This window comes from Phallusia mammillata, chromosome 8 (genome assembly GCF_965637545.1).
Source record: "Phallusia mammillata chromosome 8, kaPhaMamm4.hap1.1, whole genome shotgun sequence".
NCBI classification, from domain to species: Eukaryota; Metazoa; Chordata; class Ascidiacea; order Phlebobranchia; family Ascidiidae; genus Phallusia; species Phallusia mammillata.
The window spans coordinates 813,614-837,768 of NC_137259.1; the positions used below are offsets into that span (position 1 = coordinate 813,614).

Genomic DNA, 24,155 nt, shown 5'->3' on the forward strand with positions numbered 1-24,155 from the left:
ATTAAACGTGTTTACGGCACAGTGAAAAAGCTCTGGCCTCTGCAGCCGGCAAACAAACTACGACGGGCGCTCGACGTGGATTGTATTTACACCAACATTTGCTCATCAATCTGCTTGTTGTAACAACGTTGCAAGATCAATTAAAACACTTCGTAAGGACAACGGCGAAAGGCTTGCTTAAAAACATACACAAAGTTGGTTGTGTTAGCTATCATTTGGCATCCCAATTACTTATCAATGTGTTAACAGTATACATTTCCTACACCCCACAAGTCGCTTCAACATGAAAATTGCTTTTTTCATATATTTTTCTCAAGGTTTTAGTGATTAACCTTGAAAATTAATTTACAACAGTTAGGAAGTTAACATTAATTTATTTCTAATTGTCATCGCATTAATGTACATAAATAAACTTAACTCAACTCATCCTTAGTGCGGCGCCGTGAGTCGTGTGCCTTACTAAGTGGCACAAACAGAGGATTAAGAGTGGCGCGGCGGGGTGAGGAACTCGTGTTTACCGAGAACTCGACTTTAGAATAACTCGGCTCGTGCGACAAAGGTCAGGCAGATTTAGCGGCGACGAAAAATCCGGATTAAATTTCCTCCCAACTTCGACCAAACTGGCTCTCTCCGTGCTTTTTTCAAGGTTTTGCGAACAACTTTAGGTCGGTTCATGCATTCTGATTATCACGTGGGGTTTATACACAATTTTAGGTGTTCAAATTAAGTTTCTAACGAGAAAATAAACGAGCCAATATATTTGCCATAGAAAGCGACGTTTCGCAAGAAACCTATGACACAATTTCAAAGATTTCAAAGGGTTTGTTTCGATGCTTGATAAGCTGCTGTCGAAACGTAATGTTCTATAGAAATATATTGGCTTATTTGTTTCTTGTTAAAATCTTTACAACCCTACATTGTGTAAAAATATGTTTTTTTCACAAAAGTGTTGTCAAACAGGCCTATCTTCCACTGGATTGCAATGGTTTGTGTCATTCTGACCTCATATACATGCATTTGTTCATGAACAATAGTTTGTACTAGAAGTATTTTAAAGAGTCCTTCATGACTTTCTTGTTGGGTCATTTGCGTCTTGAAAGTGTCAGGGCATATTTCCAAGCCTGCACCTGGCTTTGCAAGCTGCAGAAAATGCGGGGTTTTATGCATGGCCAGCTTTAAACCGCAAAGTTGGATCACTTGAAACAAGAAAGCAGGCGAAATAAATACCCTTGTTGTTCACAAACTTGCGTTGAGGGCGCCGACCTTAGGCCTAGAGGTTTCCTGGGTACAGAAAAAGTTGCTTACGCTTCCCAGTGAATGATGAAAAGGTGTTTTGTTGCACAAGAACATTCTGCTGTCGTGTCATCAACAGTTGGTTTTGACAAGTTATCATGTAAAAAAGGCGAAATATAAAGCAAGCTATTGTTGTGTATAACTCGCAATGTCAACCACCTTTCTCCGGTCTAATGTTTTTGGACAACAAACCAAAGTACAACCGCAATGTACAGCATGCAAACTTCCTATAAACGGGACCAAATTTCTCATGTTGTCCAAACCCGGTTTCTGTTGTAACCAGGCCAGGTCGGTTTGTGCTTTCCACATGAAGGATTTAAACGCGGATGTTTTTGAAGCCAAGTGCGGTGTAGCGCGGTCAGCGGGTTGGCGCCACCATCCCCAGCAAGTCTTGCTGCTTCGGCAATTTTAGAGCCACGACACACCTTACAACAACCCGCCCTACATAATCGGGTTCACAAGCGAGCATGTGCAGTCATTTGTGTAGAGCTGCATAAGTCAGCATAAACAATGGTCAAATATGCGCAAACGCAGCTATGACAAAGCTTGCACAACGTTCTGTTCTGAAACGGATATTTAAAGTTGGTTTTCTCACAAAATTTAAATGTTAAAACTAAGCAGAAAGTCTATTCCAGTGTGGATTATGGTCGTGTTTTTATGCATCAAGTAATCAAAAAAATTGGAAGTCATCTTTCCGGGGACTTTAAAGCTAGCACAGTCGTCGCGCCTTAATTACGAACAAAATGCGGGGAGAGTGGGATGAAATTGGTGACTGTTTACCAAACATATCTCACAGAGCTCCGTAAAGGCTCGCGGCTCAGCCAACTGTCTCGTGTCCGGACAATTACCTTCAGCAAAATTGCTCGCAACCTTTTCCGCATGAGCGCAGCGTGATCCGTGTACGCCCTGTGGCCACGTAAAAGTACGTTGTAAGTGCGGAAATTGAATCAGCCGACGATGAATTCCTGCGTCCAGGAAATTTGCGGACCGCTCGTAAAACCGAGAAAATCACAATTCACCGAAATTGTGACACCAACCACATGTTTATGACAAACACATACATATTGGTAGATCTTTGCACTGACAATAAAAGAGATTGTTGAAACGTCTACGGAAACGACGGCAAGAATGTATTCACTACAAGTACAAACAAACTCCGTGTCAATTTTGCTTTTGACCAAGTTAGATCATTGCTTGAAAGTGTTACACATTTTTTGAAGCTTGGGACGTTTGTCACTGTTTAAAATGTTTTGTTCTTACTCAACAAGCGGATAAACCACCTAAGTCGTAGCGCATGATTATTTGACAAAATTTTAGTCCCGAACAACTTCCGATTAAGTGAACATGAGCTGCTGTTGCGTGAGACAGAGAGATAAAAAAAGCTTTGCCATACGATCCTAAGCAAACATAACCATTAAGTTTTTACGACGGCTGACAACGTGGCTTAAAGAAGCGGGCAAGTTTACTACACAACCAACAGCGTTTAAAGTCGTGCGGTAAATAACAACGCTCAACTGTCAAGTCTGGAGCCGCCTCTGTCTCCGATGACGGATTGACAGTTTTACAAGTTTAGAATTTGACCTCAAATTTTGGAATGTTATTAAGCAGTTTGTGTCCAAAATATTCCCTGGAAATCTTTCAGTAAGTTCTCTGTTTAAATGTTGTACGAAAGGAACACTATATACGGATCTGTTGATAAGTTTAATGGTGAAAATAACGGCCCAAATAGATGTAAAAAGCGACATGCTTTATTGTTCAAACGTTTCGGCAAATGCTCATGCCATGTACGAAACATGTGAAACAATGGGGCGAAAAACTAAGACAGTATTCCTGTCGTAAGTTTTGTTCCAGTCGGACATATTAGCAGGATTTAGAAAACACTGAAACGATTCGCTCAACCTTATTTGGGAAGGTTGCCGTTTTTCGTTCAATGCAAACATAATCCGAACCTGTGCAAGCCCAGCGTTAAGTGGCAAGTTAGGATTGTTCCCACAACCAGAGGGCTTCGAGGGCGGTTACTTTTACATAATAATAGAGCAAGGGTGACCGTATAGGCCGAGTCGGAACGCATGGAGCGAGCCAAGACCACCCAAACCGTTCGCTTTTCCTCGGCCCCACTGTGGTCGACTTAACGATCTCATTACAAACAGTCTGGCATAGTTCAAGTTGGGCCTTCGTACTTGTCTGCTGACTTTCGCGTCTTAAGTAAAAGCCTAACATCGTGTTTGAAGTTGACTTTGCAATGAGGCGCAGTCGGGTGCTTTTCTCCCAACTGTAAACCGAGTGACGATACCAGGGGGACAAAGTTTTATGCCTGTTTTCACTGGGAAAATATGCTTCGTCCTAGTCGTGCTGGAAATTCGTATCATAGCGTTCATGCCAACGCAACAAACTTGAGCACTACGTTATTTGTTAATTCTAATAGCTTACTGACAATTTCGTAATCGAACAAGTGTTTAAACAGCTTGTTTTTTGTACGTGCTTCAACAACTAAACATTAAAAACACAATCCATTGCTCACTTGCACTCGCCACAGTCAATTTCTGTCACTTTTGTACACACTGATATGGCCCACGATCATAAACCAAGAACCTTGATTTGTCGCCAAGTAATCACCATAAGCAAAGCATTCACTTTATACCAAACCTGCAAAAGTTTCAACCATCCACAAACATTTGTGGCCAAACGCAAAAATCCAAAAATCGACCTTGATTTGACAGAAACAGCAATTCAGCGAGTTCGTAAATTACTTGGACACGCGTTCGACCTAACCTGTGAGTTTCTGCGCCGAAAAGCCACTAAAGATTAACGATTAACTGAAATTGCTTGATGTTGTGTTATGACAAACTAAAGCAGACGCAGAGTGCAGCGTTTGGCGCCAAACAGGCCAACCTGCCGCGATTTAAAAACTAATTAGTCGCTGGGACACGAGCTTTAGCACGGCATTATCGTCACCTCAAACACATCGCTAATAAAATGCGGCAAAAAAAGGGGGGGCCAGCAAGAAGGGTGGATTAATGGGGATTAGAGGATAAATCGCTTCAGTAGAAAATGACAGGGGCGGATGGCGTGGTGAATTTTAAGTAGGATACTGAACATGAAACCTAACAGTGCATGGCTGATCCTATAAATACCATGTGAAAGTATTAAAGTTGTGTGAGATAACACAGATCCAATTTCGTGTGATTAATCAGACCGGATTTATTTCATCACGCTTACACAAACAGTTTACTGTTTTTGCCATTTATGGTTTACAGACCGATTACAATACAAGTCCAAATTAGGCGATATAATTAACACTTTGGCAAAACCAGTATCATGTGTATCATACTAGTTGGTGTAAATCTCGTTTATCGTGGACAAAACTATTTGATTTTTGCCAAGCCTAACATACGATGGTAAATTTGGGTTTGATTCTGTTTTATTGTACTCCGACAAAGAAAGAGGGGTATTAAAATTTTCAACACAAGTTTGCCTAAAGCATGTTGAGTTTGCTAAACATGATTGCTAGCCAGCATAACTGCATTACGAGACAGTCATAATATCGTTTGGAATGTTGTTAACGCACAAATTCTCCGGCTGTCATTTGGCCCAAAACTTTGCTTAGTATCAAATTTCCCTTGTGAGTTCAAGGTTCTGGGTTAATAGAATTAACAGAGGTCCTTTCACACAGGGATACCGGGTGAAATTGGGGCTAGCGGGGTTAAGTGAATGGCCCTTGGTCTACGCCCTGTCTAACCCACTGACGAATGGGGGCCGTGACCCACATGGGGCTTATGCTCGCACTAAACCCCATTTGAGACTTGTCAATCACAAGTCAAAGTCAAACACGAGATTTTCTTAGGGATTAAAAATAGATTTGTTTGTATTCACAATTTGACAACATTGTTATGTCTAAAAGTCAGACTGCGTTCAAGAAATCTTTTAAGATCTAAACGCTTTTAAGCATTTATGTGCATTTTTACAGTTACAGTTTTGTGCTTGCTTATAAATGATACCGATGATGCCGCAAAGGCGAAACATATTACATAAATTCATAAGGATGAACGACTAAATGCATAAAGTTGAATCGCTTCTTCTACATAATGATTACCAGACAAAGCGAATAGATAAGTACAAACACTTTAATCCTCCGTAAATTGAACGAAATCGTAACTATAACGACCTCTAATCCATCTTAACTGAGGGGCATCTTCAGCCGTTGTAAATAACCCGGCAAATCTCTGCAATTATGGTTTGGCATCCATGCAACCGCGTGTTATAATTCGAGCGAAATTAGCGGAGCAATTACATGAGAATCTACACAGTTCTATAGTTCAACGCTTTCTTTCACGTAACCGATTCGCGCAGGTGCAAAAAGCCGCGCAGTATTAGCAGCTGGGCTCGGGGAGTATTAGGTAACACCGGCAAAACCACATCTATAAAGGTAAATCAATGTGCACGGGGTTAAAGCGGAAAGCATGAAGTTGCGTGACAAGGCAACAGGTTGCTTGGATCAAGAACAGTTATTTGCAAAAAAACATAAGTAATTTAATCTATACGCGATTTAAAACTAATCGGTTATTTTAACAAATAAGCCATCGGACTTTCTAATTTAGAAGAGGGTTCAATCGAATTCGTCCATCCAGGTTGTATATTTAACAAATTTGTCGTTCAACTGGTGTAATGCTATACACAATAATTTTTTGTGCATGTTTGCACTCACAACGGTACTTTAATCGCACCTTGGGCGGTCTTAGGCTTTAAAACATTGATTCCCAAATGACAAACTGGAGAAAATGAACTTAGAAAATACCGAACAAGCGTTTTGTCAACATGTTAAGAGTTTAAAAAAATTGTCGTTCAACTGGTGTAATGCTAAACAAAATACTGTAGTTGTTTATTAAGAACTTGTATTTTTGCTTGTTTGCTCTTAATGATCCGTTTTGCTTCTAGAGAAAGTTTCCGAAACCGGATTTTTAAAATTCTGTGGGAACATTACAAACCAAGCATAACGTGTTCAAAACAAACTTGCAAAGAATGACAAGGCCTATTTTAGCGCGGTCGTTAAAAACTTGCAACAATGCAAAAACAACATACGAGCAGATGGCCTGTCAAGTTTGTATGCATGGAACAGTGGACAACGGGCGCCGCGAGACGTGCATTATTATTTTAGCTGGAAGCGCTCAATTTATCGTGTTACCCCAAGCACTAGTGGCTTGCGCCGGGACGAAAAGAGTCAGAGTAAAAACGCCTGATCCTTATCAGAACTGAAGAGCGCGTTGTAAAAAAGACCCTTGAAATGTTAGGAAGGCATGACGGTAAGGAACGGTAATGAGCTGCGCGGAGGGGAAGGCTAAGACGCGAAACAGCCCGGCCGCGCCACCGGGACCCCGTTACAAGTGCCCCAGGGGTGAGGCGTCTGTGGGTTAACCCACTTGCGAGGGGGGAGAGTAAGACCCCTGTCTCCGTCTCGCTTATGATGGTGCAAACAGTGAGATAAACGAAACACCGGAGCGGATAAGACGACGGCTTTCAGGGGAAGAAATAGTCGACACGCAAACATAATCTGAGCGTAACAGATGGGGCCAAAACGGGGTAACGAAGCGGGGTCGAAAGGCTGGTAATTAGGTCCCATTTTACCCCTCTAAATCATCCGGTTTCGTGCGACAAACACAGCGCATGTACATCACTTGTACTTACTACTGTTTATCACTTTCAAACGAGTTTCTGCCTGCGCTTAAGTTCACGTTCTGTTACTGAAGGAATACAGATTAAAGTTCACATTGGAGCAACAGAAAATAAATCACCCACGACACTGTTACGTCACAAAGCTGTAATAATAGTCAAAGAATGTTGTTGGATTACTGGGCATTAATCCCATTGTTGAATCGATAATTAGCTAATCGTGCAATTCCCTTGCGGGTAAACAGCTTGTGGAGGGAAACGGGAAAGTTGGTTCAAGTAGGGATAATCAGTGTTAAGTGTTCATGCGCAGGAAACGGCTCGCATCTGACGGTTGCCATGGGGACAATGCAATTATATTGTGCCGGTTCGCTTAAAGGCGATTGATGCGATAGATACGTAGCTTCAGAGTAGCAATAATCCCCAGCGGTGCAGTGAAGCGTGGTTAAAGACCGACCAAACCGATTCATCAATGCCGAAGCAAGTTAAAATATTTCTGAGATAAAGTTTTTCTTGTTGCAACTGGGCTCTTCGCTAATTTTGGTACTTATTTTGGTTAATTTATTATGTTATGCCACCAGTTACGTTACCACAGCTTCCACTAAACCAGTGTTCGTAAGTGGACATTGTTACAAAAGCAACTAAAATTTGTATCTTAAATTCCGAGAATCTAACTTTTGTCTCGCAAGCGCGGTACAAGCGACTGGGTTCGCAGAAAAAACGAAACTTTCAAAATTACCGCAAATTTTAATGAGCACCTGACAGGCTAAAATTGCAAAACAAAACGCGCAGAGAAAGGTTCAGGGCAGTGGCTTATGACTGCGGTAATTTGAGACTTGGCGTCAACACTGTGATGTGATAGGGGAAAGGCGCTCTTTGTTTTAGTTCGACCCTGACCTTGTGAACCTAAGGGAGCCGCAGGTTACCTCGTTTCTCACTCGAACAAGCAACTAAGGTTCTGCACATGCATTTTGGCGCGACAACTGCTGGGTTGACTCGTCGAAACGGAAATGTTAAGTTTACTGAACAAAAAACCCGACACCGCTAAACCGAAATTGTTCTGTTTTCGAGCTGTTATATCCTCCATCTTAAGTTGCGTGTTGATGCACTTGTTGCAAAATCCCTGGATGACATCGAATTAAGTGGTAATAATTGAACGATATAAGGAGGTTGTCGCGACTCGCTTAAGTGACCGTTCGATTTTTAGTCGCAAAGATTGGTTGCATAGGGAATATTTTCACCACTATGTTGAAATCTAAAGTGAGTGCTCTTGGCTAATATATGATTTTCGTTTACGACTTGCTTGCAGGTGTGAAGAAAACACATAATCCTGTTTCATTTTGTGTTCATAGCAGCGATTGTGTAATTGTGTTATATAATGTGCTTTTACCCGGACAAATTGTGAACAGATCAAAATGTGCCAATGTAACATATCTGGCGTAATACTTGTATAATATACACTTGTATATTTAGCTTGCATATGTTACTGGGGCACTACGTAATGTGGGTTTTCAAAGCATTCAATCTCATAGAATAAAACTTACTTATATTTTCCCCATAGTCTGAAGCCGTCAATCTATAATCCAATCCGCTTTTGTTCGTTGTACTCAATTAACGCATTGTTACGTGTTGAAAGCGCTCCCTCAGTCATACATCGTCGGTACGCCCCCGATGACCCAGAGTGACCCCTCGCCCCACTCTCATGGCCCCAACCAGGGAACTTGGGGCCGAATTGACGCCAAAGACCACTTCGCTAGAAATACCCACAAGGGGCTTCGACGCCTCAAAAAGTGGCTTTAAAATGGAACAGTTGCCCCACTTGCACTTTTACTGGGGGTGACATTTTATCTTTCACCCTTTGGGGTCAACTTGCACTTAAAATATTCCAGAAACCGCCACGCTCTCTTGCACTCCAGCAGCGCCACGACTTCGCCCATATTTGTGTTCGAAAACGTACACATGTCGCGTCGGCTCGGGTGGGCAGAATTGTTCAAAAAGATGCATTACTTTGTGTGGGGCAATGTCAGCGCAAATGGCAAATTATGGCAAGCGGCCCCTTTTACCGACAAAACCACAACAGAACGCCCACTCGTGGGAAAAGTAGGTCCGCAGTGATAAGATGGGCTTACTAATTTAGGTTCTGCCGGTACTAAATCAATCAAAGCGTTGTGTTCCAGTGAATGCAGCCACCTGCTTGTTACTGAAACCCTGAGATTGTTATCGTTGTTTGTGGCTACCAGGCTGAAAATCGTATTACTGTCGGCCGGTGAGATTACGGGCCCGACTGATTTAAAACATTTGTTATGGTTCGAGGTAAAAATTGCGAATTCTTTAAACAGGAGCCAATGATTTTTAGGGGGTGATTTGTGGTTTCGAGGTGTTTGTTTTACATTTAAAAAACACTATTTATGCCACTTCTAAGTGAGATTTACTTTCAACACCTTTGTGTTTTTTAATAACATTATTACATACCAAGCAAAACCTACATTACCCAATGCAAACTAAAACAAATAATCTCTTACATATATTAGCAAATATTCCTGAATTTGGATTTGTGAGTATGAAGCCAAGAGTTTTGTCACTTTTTGCACTTTACTATTCATTTTCAGGTGTCGTTTAAAACTGAAACCATTTCTTGTAATAACACAGGTGACCCCAGTGCCGCATTAGTTCAAAAAAGTGGAACGTTATGAGTTGGAGAGGACTCAGCAAGCCGGCAGGGCAGTTTAGGGTATAAACAACCTACTGGCGCCAGCTTGCCCGAACAGAAGTACACCGCCTTAGTTTCACTAGCCTGTGCGCTTGGGAAAAGGTGCTTCTTATCGCAGGGTGTTTGCCAAATATATACTCCGCTTTGTTATTAGGGCATGTACATACACAATGGGTGATACGACAAAAACTTCACAAAACGCTTATCTAAACGTGACGATGTTTTCTGTTCGTGCAAATGTCGTTACTTTAATGTCAGTTTTGCTACGGCGTGCTGTTGCAATGAAACTACAATCATTTCGTTGGACCACAAGGCTTGCCCCACAACAAACGCTAGTTTCAGGCATATAGAACATTTTGGTAAGCATAACAGTATAGTTTTGCGCAACTTTACGATTTATAAACAAGAGTGTCAATTGAAAACACCACCTACAAAATCTACAATTAAAATGCAAATTACAGACGTTTGGCGGATAAATGACTTAATTGACAACTTAGCTTCGATCAGCAAATCTGCAAAACTCAAATTGTTTGCACAAAAATCATCAACTTTGCGCACAAACGTTATTTCCTCTGTGTTCGGTTTGGTTCTAGTTTCATTCAAACGATTTCTCTAAACAGGTTAAGCAAATAACCAAATAAGCAAAACACTTACGTATGTCTTCCTGTGGAAATCCTTTGTTTCCGTGAACGCTCACAAATAGCATCAAAGCAATGATGAAGAGGTCGAGTCGTGCGTTGCAAATCGGCCGCAATGCAAACACTTGGTTCCCGCGCCGGACGCGTGCCACACCCGATGATGTCCACATCGTTGCTTCGTTCCTTACTGTCTCGCTGCTTTACTGATTGACACGCGAGGGAAGGCGCCGCGCTTCTTCGCGTAAAAGCAACGAAATATTATCTTCGTCGATACAGTGCCGCTTGATCAACACAACATGCGTCTTTGTTTGAGTTAGATGTTTGCTCTACTGTCGCCTCGACTCTAGCAGCGACCCAGCTCTGCCAAAAGATCTGAGCTCGTCTTATCAGTCGATGTCGCACCGCTCAAACACAGCAGAATAATTTATGCCTTATTGACACAAACTGCACCGAATCCACCCTTTTCAACTCACACAAAAATCGGCAACTAGCAACAGTTGTGGCTTCGCGTTTTCCTCAGTCGTGTGCCGTGGTTTCTGCCCGTCACTGCAATGCGACAATTCAGCTTAGGTGTCCAAATTCACGCGCCGTATCAAATTCAGCGCAAACCCCTTCTTTGTGGCTACAAGCACGCACCGATTGATAAAGGGTTCCCGACGAGTCGTTGACACTACGGCGTGCGCGGCGTTTATGACGTTGCAGCATGTAAACCAGCAGGGTCGTTGTTGACGAACAATGTATGCATTATCTTAATTGTCGGTTTCGAATGCAAAGCGGTGTGCTGCAGGAAACGAGGATCGTTGCAAAGGTGATAATAGCGCTCCATTGTCTAATGTTGCAACATGTAGACATCGCCGCCATCGTAAGAAGTTGTTTTGTTTTGTGTTTTTCTTTTCTTTTTTGTATTCATAGCACACAATGCAATGAAGGAAATGTGTCACAATCACCCACTTATTGAAATGACCGCCGTACACCATTTTAAACAGTTTGTGTAATTCTGTAAAAAGATAAAACCACTTCGATTTAACCTATCTGCAAAAAGTATACCCAAACCATCCGTAAAATGCCACTGTCAGCATTTTTTGTGTTTGGATTTTACTTTTTATAGCTCCTTCTTAGATTACATCCGCACAAAAGCCTGTTTGGCGCCACATCGCAACAGACAAATACAGGTTTAACCACACTGATTTGGCCTTATCTGGAATGAATTGAGCCATTCAATTTACTTGATGGTTAAGTTTAGTTTTAATATTCGACAGATCTTATTGCCAAACCAATGCCACATATAGTGTAAACCTTCCAAGGCATTTTGTGTTCAAAACACAGTATTTTGCATCTTTGTTTTCTTGTTATCTAAATGTTAACAAGCTTGAATCTTAGGTGTTGGTTTACCTATAAGTTTCCAAATTAATGAAGTTTTATCACAAAAATTTAGAACAAAGTAATCGACAATAAAGAAGGAACCAAAAAATAGACAAGCTGGACAACAAACCGCCAAAAATGTCTAATTACAAACAAATTTACCTTGTTTTGTCTTTGTTATCAACTCTCAAGGTTAAGAAGAACCGCCACTTTACAATTATCACACCGTATCATGAAATCTTAACAATCATTGGGAATTTTAGTTTTTTAGATCTATACTGGCAGCTTGTGACCACATAAAACTTAGTAAAAAGGAAGGAGAAGTCAAATTTATAGATAGTAAATGGAATTTAGCAAGTTTTGACGTTTGCTCGAAGTCCAAAACCTTCCATGAAAACACACTTACCCGAAGATAATGCAAAGTATGTCCAAGTTATAAATCCATAACATTGTAAATGAAACGCCCGCTTTTAGAATTGAAACTGTGTTTTAATATCATTATAATAAAACAATGAAATATTACTTTGAAAATACAACATGCTTATTCATTTTTTGGAAAATGTTTCTATATTTTCTATTTCAAGTGTATGATTTCTATGAATAGTTTGTCGCTTACCATGATGGTTGCCATGGCGATATTGCGAGGGCGCTATTGCCAGATTGGTAAACTTTCGAGTTGCCTGAAGTAAGAAGCTGTTTGAGTCAATTTTAAGTGCAAGTATTTTAATTTTGTTCAATATATAAAGTAGATAGACCAGCATGGGAGCTGCTTTGGCCCGTGCAGCGCAATGGACTTCGGTTCCCGGCAGTGGAAAGGGAAAATTGGAGCTTTCCCCAATGAATGAAAAACTTCTCAATGATATTATACAGGTATTGGAAATAATATTACACAGCTTATATACTCTGTCAATTCACTTTGGTGTAGATGTGTGTTAATGTTTGCAATTAATAATGTACGTAGGTCTTAACACGTGTTGTTTTAATTTTATGCATCATGGTTTTAGCTCAAATACATTTCTTTGGCTTAGCAAACTTTTTGTGGATAAGAGCTATTCTAGTTAGGTTGACCAGGTATTTGTGTCACTGTATGTGTCAGAGATCCCCTTTCTACATAATCATTTGCAAGTAGCAAATGACAGATTGCAAAATGGTTCATGAAAATGCATCTAATGCAATGTTTGACAGTTAATACATTACAGAATGCTTTTTTATTGGTTTGTATACATACTGATTTACTCTGCTACTTGCTCAGGTTGATATTAGCAAACCATACCTGTCCAATGTACAGTGAATCATTTAAGTTTATTGTATACTTAACCAACTACAGGTAGATTTACATTGCAGATTTTGTACATATAAAGGCATTAGATAAAAAAATTTTTACAAGCCTTAATATTTTATTGCAGTTTGTTGAAGGATTTTCAGGCAAACATCCAGAAGAAGGAAAGTTGGTTTTCAAAGAAGCTTTATCCTGGGAGAGTTCACTCACATCTTCAGCATTTACATCTGGCTATGACATTGGGTTAGTTATTGAAAAACATATGCCCGAAATATTAATGCTAAGGAAAACAAATGTAAGGCAAAAATGTTTAAAAAACACTCATAAATATGACCATGTGATTGTATTAGTTCAAAGTGTCAAATCATTACTGGAAAAAAAACTATTGTTGCAGTTGTTATCAGTTCAATATTATCTTAAAAACCAGTTTTGTGATTCAAAAAAAGGATATTTAAGATTTAAAATTACTGTAAGAACGATAGAATATGTAATTATAATATTACCATGGTATGTAGAATAAAGTTTTCATAACACTGTTTGAAGCTCCTATTTATTCACAGTGCAACTGAAGTGACTTCACAAGAAAAAGATGAGAGTGGTACAGCATTGTCTGAACTGTCTGGAGGAATACTAAAGATTCGAAACCTAGAACAAGCCTCAAATGTACTGAAACTTGCCAAAGAAAAGCGCATCATCGAAACACGAATGTGCCTGGAAGGTGAAAATTTAACCAGTTCTGCAACATAAGGATTTGTTCATAAGTGTCATGAGAATATAACAGCCCAAATAGATGTAAAAAGCAGCATGCTTTATCGTTTAAATGTTTCGGCAAATGCTCATGCCATCAATTTATGTTTGTCAATGTAATATAATTTTGTCGGAAGTGAATTTATAGTTTCCAGTAAAAAGTCAGTAACCGAGTTTTACTTACAATATCATGTCTTAATCAATTTGAAAATCATTGTTTTTGCAGCAAATCGTGATCCACTGGTGAAGATTCTTGGGCCTGCTTTTGCTACAGTTGATTCTGAAGACTCTACTATTATCAGGATGGTAGAAAAGGTAAAAACTAGTGACATGTTTTTGACCTGTTCATTATTAGCTAAATAAATGTTTAACACTTTCCAAAAAAGGAAATTGCAATAAAACTAAATTGCAATAATTTGATCATGTTATTTTACAGAGTAAAACTGATGAGTCAAGAGAGTCAGCCCTTCAGCTCAACTTGTATCTGATGTTTCAACAATTTGACAAACGTCTGCTGGACTCTTCAATGCAAGAAATTTCAAAGTAGGTATTTTGTGATTAAATCAAATGTAGCTCTATTATCACACAACATGTTAAAAACTTTTTTGTACATCCTATGGGAAAACATTTTCAGAGTAACAGAATCACTCTTATATGTTCAGTACAAACACTCACAGCTTTTTTATACATGTTTGTTGTGTAATTGAGTGGAGTTGAGTTTTTTTGAATTAGTTGAATTATTTATTTTATCCAGTGGTATGTTATATTGAATGGCAAATTATTATACAGGCAAGTGAGATTGAATCCAGCTGCAATAAATGCTGAAGTCCAGTTGTTGAAATCATTTTCTGGCGATGGCGGAAATACCCCGTTGAAGGAAATTGATTTTACCTCCAGTAAGTTTTTGTAGAAATGTGTATTTATCACAGCTAAGGAGACTATATGACAGGTAAAGATCAAATATGATTTGGCAATAACAACACTCTAATTCCTAGGAGCTGTTATATAGGAAAAACATTGTATTGCATATAATATATGCATATTATACATCATAAATATTTGAAACGGGCAATTGTAAAAAAAATCACTTCAAAGCAATAATCATTTGATTAGAAGACCCTTTAACTACAACAACAAACCAAAGAAATAATGTTTTGTATGTATGTTGTAAAATACCTTTCTTGCAGAGGATACATTCTCAAATGAATGTCGGGCATTGCCATGGCGACAAGTCCATGGTGATATTTGCTACATCTTGGTGAAGCCACACGATGGGGACAGATTCTGTGTAACTGCAAGCACTTATGGATGCTATGTTAATGGAGTAAGTTCGAGTTTCTAACGTATAATGGCCGACAACATATAATGCTGCCAATATATCAAAACAATTTTGTTTAAATGTGCTTAAAAATGTGTTTTATAACCTGGTCTTGGTTATAAAAGACCAAGATCCAGGTTATAAAAGATCACATTATTGTAAATTACAAGACATTTTGTGATCATTGTAACTATATTTAAAATAATATAGGTGTATTTAACCCCATTTCTGTTATTGGTGTGACATAAAACTTGTTCTTAGACTAGAATAGGAAAGTGGTTGTCCTTGATATAGACTTGACCTTGTATGAGCTAAGTTGAAAATGTTTAAAGGGCTTTGAAGAGGAAACTCAACAAGTAAAGTTTGATAAGTGCAGCGAGGTTTACAAGGACCTTGTTACCTTGCTCAGAGAGAAATCAAGCAAGTTTTCTGAAAACATTGCCAAGAGGGTTGGTAGTTTTTTTTATTCTTAGTTTTATTTTCTGTGTTTATGTGCACTTTTTCGGGAATTTTAGTGAAAAACTAAAAACCACTAAATTGGTTGCTTTAGTTTATTTGTTTGTAAAACAATTAATTGGTTTTTATGCTGAAATTTCCTAAATTTGATTTAATGACCCTGAAAAGAAACATACACGCCAATATATTTGTAAATAACATGGCCAGTCTCTTTTATTTTTTACTTTCATTTTGGGACTATGTTGTGAAAAAAGCATTTTGTATTTAATATACACAGAGAGACAAAATATGGAACCGGCTATCCTAGTAAAATGTTTTGATTTTTTTAAATACAAACCAAATGAAATCACCCAAAACTGATAAACCAAGATTTTATTGTTTGCAGGAGTTTTCTATCCAAGAAGATATATCGAGGGAATTTGAGAAAGAAGCGACGATAACTTCGGATCAGTCGGCTGAGAATGAGAAGGAAGAAGATGCGCCGTCCGAGAAACAGCAGAAGACCTTGAAAGATGGTGGAAAGAAAGGTGAACGAAAGAACAAAGCGACACAATTGCACTAAAACAATCACCAAGTCGGAAATAGCTGCGCAACGTTATGGAGCGCAAAACAGTGATGGCACAATTGGTATAACGCGCTGCAGCCACACCGTGTTTAAACAATATCCGAATGCAAAAAATGAGAATTGTAAATAGCCTGTAACCTATACAACAACGAAACAACAAAAAACGTAAACGCCTGCGAAACTACACATCTACTCGCGTTAAGGCTGTTCTGCTTTTGTGTTCCTAGCTAAGGAACGATTGAATAACGTAACAATTATTTTCAGGTAAAGCGGGCAAGGATAAGAAACGGACCATGCAACCGTCTCTAAAGTGGAAAAGTTTGGAGGAAAGTCGGAAAACTGAGAAAATTACGGAACAAAAGCGCAAGAAGTCACAACCAACGACCAATCAGATCGCACCAAGGCGTCCTTCCTACTTCAAGTAAATCAACATTAGCTACCGTTTTTTTTAGATTACAGAGTGTCCATTACTAACCGAAGGCCTTATTAGTTTGGCGTTGATGTATGCTTCAACTATAAGTAAAAAGAAAGTGGTTAAGATAAACATATACATTCATACTGGGATCAGCTCTATGTGCCTATGCAAACCACCGACCGTGGCATACTCATATACCATAGTACGTTAGGTCTATTAAAGGCGTTACCGATATGTCATGGCGTAGGCTAGAAACATCTCAATCCCACAGAAAAATCTAGCCTGTGCATTGCCATATGCAGTGCCGGATTAACCATTAGGCAAACGTGCCTACAGGCCAGTCAAAAATCCAGGCCACTTTGTAACAACGATCTTTGCGACAATGATTTGGCAACACTGATAATTATAATTTTTTAGTTGGCAACCATGATTTTCGGGCCACTTATAAAATGTGCCTACAGGCCAGCAGACCCTTAATCCGGCACTGGCCATATGGGAATGCTTGGTGGCCGACTGATTCGGTATAACGCCTTTAATACGCCCGGCGTAATATGGTTTAAAAAGAAGGCGATTAACGTGGACGTTTTGGGCAACTTTAAGCAAGTAAATAGTTTGTGAAATGAATATTTGTTGAAAATCAAAAACAGTCCCAAAACGTTGTCGAAACTATGTAGCTGCAAGGTGCGATTATTACTTAACAGCAGGTCACAGACGAGGTTATGACGTAACAGACGTTTTATGTTTGTTTGTTGAAAGAAATTCAGTTTTATTGGGAGTTGTTGCAGTGAAAAGTTTTCAGGCAGAATTTGTTTCAGGATTTCCCAAAATGGACGATCATGAGTTGGACGATGCTGAGATTAGAAAGAGTCTCGTTTATCTTAAGCAGCTGTAAGTACAATATGTTTGGTTTGGTTCATTAGTTTTGTAGAAAAGGTTTTTGATTTAAAGTAAGTTTAATCGTAGAGTTATAGCTTAGCACAGCATATAAAGTGAGGCAAAGTTATGAAAGGTAATGAAGTAAAAAAGTGATTTCGTCCATCAGATATCCAGTCTCAAATATATTTTAGTGATCTTATGTTTACAATCCATCACTTATAGATTTATTAGAAAACGGCAGAAATGAGAATAATATTTTTTGAATTTGTTTAATGAAATTTGGCCGATTTTTCTTTTAATTACATTCACGATATAGAAGTTGTAATGATGACCAAGACAACACTGTCTGTCATATACCAGAGGTGTTCGAAGTGCGGCCCGTGTAGGCTTATATTCCGTGGTGGGATTCAGCCGGTTCGAAATTTAATGAGATCAGCGAACCGGTTAGCATTACTGGTAACTGTCAATGGACTTTTTGTGATAGAACCGGCTAAAAAATATGACTTTTGTGATAGAACCGGCTGAAAAAAAATTTGAATCCTACGCCATAGTTTGGATTAAGTTTTTGGGTTGTGGCGACTTTCTTTAGCAGTCAAAAAGGAAATATACACGGTGCTGACGCAACAAAATCTGACAATTTCTTTAAAGCCCGCATATTTGTCTTCTAATTCCACGATTAAAAACTTCCAATAAAGGTCGGCCCGCGGGCATCTTCGCCTGATAAACATTTGGCACTTAGCGGAAATTCCCAAACCTGGCTACTGTGAGTTCTTACGTTAGTAGTTCTACCTAAAAATTCCCCCATTTAAAAAGTTTGTACACCCCTGGTCATACACGCTCCATAATTCTTTATTATTATCTCCTATTTGTTACGTCACAGCCGAAAAACTCCTCTAGAGGATGAAGACATGAGTGAGAGTTCGGATGAATCAGATGAAGAAGAGGAAATCCAGGATCGGAGGCAGGATGCTGGATCAGACCTTCCATCGGAGTACTGGCAGATTCAGAAGTTGGTAAAGTATTTGAAGGGAGGCAACCAGACTGCCACCATCATTGCTCTATGCTCGATGCGGGATTTTAATCTGACTCAAGAAACTTGTCAATTGGCAATCAGGGATGTTGGAGGTTTAGAAGTCCTCATCAATTTGCTGGATACGGATGAAAATAAATGCAAGGTGCGCAATACCAAATGACTATTATGTGGCCATGTGTTGTTTGTCTTGCTGTCTAAATAAGTCAAGCATATTACTGATATTTAGGTTTAGGCATTGTGTATGCTAAAATAATTTTCATGAATGTGAGTGCATCGTGCATAGTAATATATTTCAAAAACCACTTTTTCACTCAGTACAATTTTGAGAAAAAATGAAAAAGAATTTGGAAATATTTGGTGATTAATAGGTAGGAATATAAAAGCACCAAAATAGTTATTTTGCTGCACCGTGTATGACTTAATCATCTTTACATATAAAATGTTATATATCTAACCAACAAAGCATACTTCCAGTACACAGATTCTTATATGCAGCCTGCACTTGCCGAGCTTAACGAACACCATACTTGGTTTAGATCGGTTCACTGAAAATCCTGAAAGAAATCAGCCGCAACATTCAAATTCGCCGAGCAATCGCTGATCTTGGTGGTCTACAAACCATGGTTAGAATATTGCAATCGCACAACAAGGAACTAAAGTGTTTGGCGGCAGAAACCATTGCTAATGTGGCGAAGTTCAGACGAGCTAGGCGAACTGTGAGACAACATGGTGGCATCAAAAAACTGGTAACTCAATCTACTTCAGTGTTATTTACCCTGATAAAGGCGACTTGTATAGGACGCCGAAACGTCGGTATAAATAAACGATTGCCAAAAGGGCTAAAAAGTTAATTTACTTCCGTTAGTTATATAAACTTCGTTAAATCATATATTCTCGATAGGGATATCATTACATACAGAAACGCAATTTATTGGTTTCACAGTTAATTTTGTATTGTAAGTATTAGAATGAACATTTTCTTACGCTTTAACAATGCTCTACCCCAAAAGCTGAAAACGTGCCCGGCTTAAAGGTTATTATATTTCCAAATGAAATGAAATAGATTTAAAATTGGCTTTAACTATCCAAATATAAGCCCTATCCACCAAAACAGCATTGTGTTGTAGTAACCTCACAGTGATATTTTTGTACACCAGGTGGCGTTGTTGGATTGTCAGGATACGTCCTCGGATACGTCGAAGGATGTACAAGTGGCGAGGTCTGGCGCGTTGGCGTTGTGGAGTTGCAGCAAATCAACCAAGAACAAACACGCAATCCGCAAAGCAGGGGCGATTCCTATGCTTGCAAAGCTTCTCAAATGCTCGTATGAGGAAATGCTTATTCCCGTGGTTGGAACATTGCAAGAATGCGCATCGGAGGTCAGTATTGCGTTGGTGCTGTAGACTAAAAAAATATATGTTATGGCAATGGTTTGGTCAATGAAGGTATTTTGAAGCATTTTAAGTAATTTCCAAACTTTTTTGGAAAGAAACCTTACACCTGACTTTCATTAATGTTATCAACTTTCTAAGAAACCTGGTTTATTATATACTTTGTGCCCGGTTAGTCAACTGTCGTGGGTTCGAATCCCACACACCACAGACTTTATTCAGCTTTTAATGTGGAGTTATTTTATGAAGCAACACGTATCGTTTTGTTTCAAGTGTATCCAACTAATCCGTTAGTTTGTGGACACTGTAGCGCTACATGTGGTAGGAAATATAACGTCACGTGATATTCTCGCAGCCCAACTACCGGCTGTCGATTCGAACTGAGGGAATGATTGAAGACCTTGTGCAGAACCTGGGAAGCAAAAACAGCGAACTTCAAATGCATTGCGCCGCAGCTATATTCAAGGTACAGCATAAAAATGACCAAACCTAGTACAAGAAAATTCAGTGTGAAAAACCACTAAATCTGACGCTGTGTTTTATTTGTTTATCAAAACAAATGCATTTCGCTTTTTTAAGCATCATCAATGTCTTATTCAAATAGAAACCTAACACAGTAAATGTTTTCATGGCATTTGAAAGGAAACTTAATCAAAAACAACTTTCAGAGAGTTATACCAGACCATAAAAAGTTAAAATGAATCATTCACTATATTCTAAATTTGTTTTTTGGTTGAACTTTAATCTAATGTTTTCGTTAGTGTGCCGAGGACAAGGAGACAAGAGACCTCGTGCGGCAATATGGTGGTTTGGATCCGCTAGTGGCGCTGTTGCCCCAGTCGGACAACAAGGAATTGCTGGCTGCCGCTACCGGCGCTATATGGAAATGTGCCATCAGCCCGCAAAACGTCGAAAGGTAACAACCAAAATTGTCCCTCAGTCGAGTACGTATAAGTGCATTCCTGTGTTTGACGTAGTTTTGAAATTAGTCGCATTCTTTTGATGTCATCACAGTTTAGTTTAAAAAGGTCATTGGGATCAAAAATGTGAAAAACCATTTGAATCCCTCACAGTATGATAGGCCTGCTGAAGGCGTTATACTGTACCAAAAAATCTAGCCTGAGGTGGGACTCGAACCCAACCTATGCCTTGGCTTATGGGAATGCTTGGTTACCGGCTGATCGGTATAACACCTTCAATGGGCCTGGCGTACTGCGATTTATATATGAGTGTGCCGTGATCACTGGTCTGCATTGACCAGTGGTTCTCAACCTTCCTTGGACCGTGGCCCCCTAAACGTAACTTTTGGGCCTCGTTTTGGAATTCGGTACTAATTTCAGTCTTAAGCGGGTCGAGTAGACTACACAAGAAACCTTAATCGTAAAAAACCTCAAAATCGACAAATTGTATGTGAAACAGTCGGTTAAATTAGGAAATAAAGTTATTTGCAACACACACTTATTTATGTGCTTTAAAAAAGAAAATGGCTTTTAGTGGGTGTTTCTGGTGAACCCCCTGGGGGACCATGGGCCCTGGTTGTGAACCACTGGCATAGCAGTTATGAATTTATGTTCTTTTTATAATCACATTATGTTCAGATTTCAGCAACTGAAAGCAATAGAGCAGCTTGTTTCATTGTTGAACGACCAACCAGAGGAGGTATTAGTAAATGTGGTTGGTGCGCTTGGCGAATGTGCCCAGGAACCTGCAAATCGACTCGTGATCCGTAAAGCTGGCGGAATCCCATCCCTGGTACATCTGCTCACTGGAACCAACCAAGCTCTACTTGTTAACGTCACAAAGGCGGTTGGCGCATGCGCAACAGAGCCTGACAACATGGCGTAAGTAGCAGCCTCTAACGTTACTTTTCTTTTTTTAAACACGCACACAGCGTGACTTTAGGGTGAATGTAAATAAAAAACAATGTCGGTAAATTTCCTAATACAGCTACAGCCATTAAACAAACATTTTTCTTTAAACCCATTCTATTTGAATGAGGAAGCTAAAGACAGACGAATCTTGTTACTTGCGAACCCAATTTGCCAATACTTTTCTATGCGATTAGGAAAATTTCACGTATTAAGTCAATTAAACGGATTATGCGCTTAACCGGGCATTATGTCTGTATAAGTACATATCATTACATATATCTATGTTTTTTATGAACTGAGATTATATAAGGTCCTAATTCTTTTCACCCTACACAACAGCCTGTATTGCATTGCCTCTGCATCAAAACTTCTTTTCACCTCAGAATCATCGACAAACTTGACGGTGTGAGGCTTCTGTGGTCGCTACTGAAAAACCAGAACCCAGAAGTTCAAGCCTCAGCAGCTTGGGCAGTTTGTCCTTGTATTGAGAATGCGAAAGATGCGGGAGAAATGGTCAGATCGTTTGTGGGAGGCCTCGAACTCATTGTGTCTCTCCTTAAGTCCAACGATCTTGAGGTTCTTGCGAGCGTGTGTGCAGCAATCGCTAACATCGCGAAAGATGAAGAGAATCTCGCGGTTATAACTGACCACGGTGTGGTGCCGATGCTGGCCAAGCTTGCTACTACGGTAAGCCTAAATGCTAGATTAAGCGTCAGGGTATAATTGTGCTTAAAATCCGTGTAGTAAACGTTAGTTGAGGTTTGTAAGCGCAAGAAATGATAGACATAACAATGCGGCAAAGTTTAAACACGAAAGAAAACGATAAATAGGTGATCAAAGTACGCAAGGCGGGACATTAAATGCGTTACGCCTGACTTAGTGTAGCGTGATCACTGGTCTGCATAAACGCTTCAGGGCTGATCCCAGTAATGAATTCGTGTTCTACCGATAAGTAGTTGTTTATTTTTTGTCATCTCATATGTAGCCCAAGTCTGAAACAACTACAACTAGTTCTAGCTAGCGGATGCAATCTTTTCTTTTTCAAAACGAAAACAAATAGGTAAACATAACATCCATTTCGTCACAGACCAACGACAAACTTCGGCGCCACCTAGCGGAAGCTATTGCTCGCTGTTGCACTTGGGGGAATAACCGGGTGTCGTTTGGCCGCGAGGGGGCAGTCGCACCTCTGGTGGGTTACCTCAAGTCGAATGACCCCCAGGTTCATCGCTCCACTGCGCAGGCGCTCTACCAGCTGTCACGTGATCCGGATAATTGCATCACAATGCACGAGAATGGCGTTGTCAAGGTAACATGAAAATAGCTAAATTTCTAGTTAGAGCTATTAACACCATACCTCGCGGGTGATCCACACTTTCACAAGGTGGCGTAAAGAGCTGAATTTCTTATTTAGCGGCTAAAGAGGGGTTGGATTGGGAAGTTTTTAAAAGTTTTACATTAGTAACTAAGTTCTTTTGCTTTTTCTATTGAATTGTAAATGCTAATACCTTACCCCGACCCTAATAGCTCTAATCATGAGCATTTTGGGAGATATAACGTTTTAAGTGTGAAAAGTGCTCTTTGCGCCACCTATCGAAAATTAGCTAAATGTGGGTCTCCCGTGGGGTATGGTGTTAGTAGAGTTTCTCATAAAGATAGCAAGATTTCCAACTTGACTCAAACTAATTTCGAACCCTGTATGTGAGTTCTTCATTTTGAACTTTGCGGTCAATGTGAATTTGTTTCCAGATGTTGTTGAACATGGTCGGTTCTTCTGACAACGCTCTGCAGGAGGCCGCAGCCGGTTGCATTGGAAACATAAGGCGCCTCGCTCTGGCCAATGAGAAGGCCCGATACACCTAATGACGCAATTGTGACGTCATCACTTGTACACTCCAGTTTTTCCACCGTGTTTTTATGCATTTTTGTGCGTGTAGAAATTATATTTTCATCGGATGTTTGTGATACAAATACACGATTGCTTATAGCGCCTCTACGCCTGATAGGTAACCCTGTAACAGCGAACTTGCAATCCACAAAACAACATTCCGTTAAACCTTTGCACGCAGAAATTTTATGCACCCAGTAATGGAGGTCTACATCTCGTGTATGTGGTTGGTAGGGACGTCATTTTGACCTTTACAGGCAATTTTGCTTGTCAAACCATACGTCAGTGGTTCTCCACTCGTTTCAGGCCATGTACCACCAGCTCAATTACATGAGTGTCATGGACCAGTCCATTGTTAAGTAAGGGTAGCGAAAGCACTGGCTTAAAACATATTCCTTCGATACAAAATTCCGAGGAGTGACATCAAACTGACAGCTAACAATAAATAACCTAATCTTTCATACCGAATATTCAATAAACTATATGCAACTATTTTGAGTACGTCCTGAAAAAGTAAAAAAAAGTCATCATAGGCCAGCAGTTGAGAACCACTGCCACAAGTAACACATGTTGATGTACATCACACTGTCAACGTGAGTTAACCTCGGTTAAGGTCGTTTAACCCAAACTTTGCATGTTAAACCAGCGC

At 39.7% G+C, this 24,155-nt stretch overlaps 2 protein-coding genes across 3 annotated transcripts in view; one reads left to right on the forward strand and one right to left on the reverse strand.

Annotated features, from left to right (window-relative positions):
* Positions 1-10,878, reverse strand: part of LOC145205258 (netrin receptor UNC5B-like) — a 38,423-nt gene extending 27,545 nt beyond the window's left edge. The window contains exon 1 of the mRNA XM_080077936.1: positions 10,322-10,878. Within this exon, the coding sequence (XP_079934062.1) occupies positions 10,322-10,475 (154 nt within the window). The 5' untranslated portion in view covers positions 10,476-10,878. The remainder of the gene's footprint in view (positions 1-10,321) is intronic.
* A 174-nt stretch (positions 10,879-11,052) lies between these two features.
* Positions 11,053-23,610, forward strand: LOC145205256 (outer dynein arm-docking complex subunit 2-like). 2 transcript variants are annotated; one of them, XM_080077933.1, is made up of 20 exons: positions 11,053-11,167; positions 12,414-12,537; positions 13,074-13,189; positions 13,507-13,664; positions 13,920-14,008; positions 14,130-14,236; positions 14,483-14,589; positions 14,881-15,017; positions 15,344-15,460; positions 15,853-15,994; positions 16,297-16,453; positions 18,204-18,498; positions 18,893-19,102; positions 19,514-19,735; positions 20,103-20,213; positions 20,509-20,663; positions 21,346-21,588; positions 22,002-22,305; positions 22,706-22,927; positions 23,368-23,610. In XM_080077933.1, exons 2-20 carry the CDS (start codon positions 12,427-12,429, stop codon positions 23,479-23,481), a joined length of 3,117 nt encoding a protein of 1,038 aa, XP_079934059.1. In that variant the 5' UTR covers positions 11,053-11,167; positions 12,414-12,426; the 3' UTR covers positions 23,482-23,610. The 2 variants fall into 2 exon arrangements, with proteins under 2 accessions (XP_079934059.1, XP_079934058.1); XM_080077932.1 differs by lacking the exon at positions 11,053-11,167 and adding an exon at positions 12,290-12,352.
* Positions 23,611-24,155: the final 545 nt, after the last annotated feature.

Excerpts from the sequence above, each read along its gene's own strand:
- LOC145205256 (XM_080077933.1), top strand. The coding sequence starts at position 12,427 with ATGGGAGCTGCTTTGGCCCGTGCAGCGCAATGGACTTCGGTTCCCGGC. Across the intron at positions 14,237-14,482 it reads TCAATGCAAGAAATTTCAAA|GCAAGTGAGATTGAATCCAG; the intron begins GTAGGTATTTTG and ends ATTATTATACAG. Across the intron at positions 15,461-15,852 it reads CTGAAAACATTGCCAAGAGG|GAGTTTTCTATCCAAGAAGA; the intron begins GTTGGTAGTTTT and ends TATTGTTTGCAG.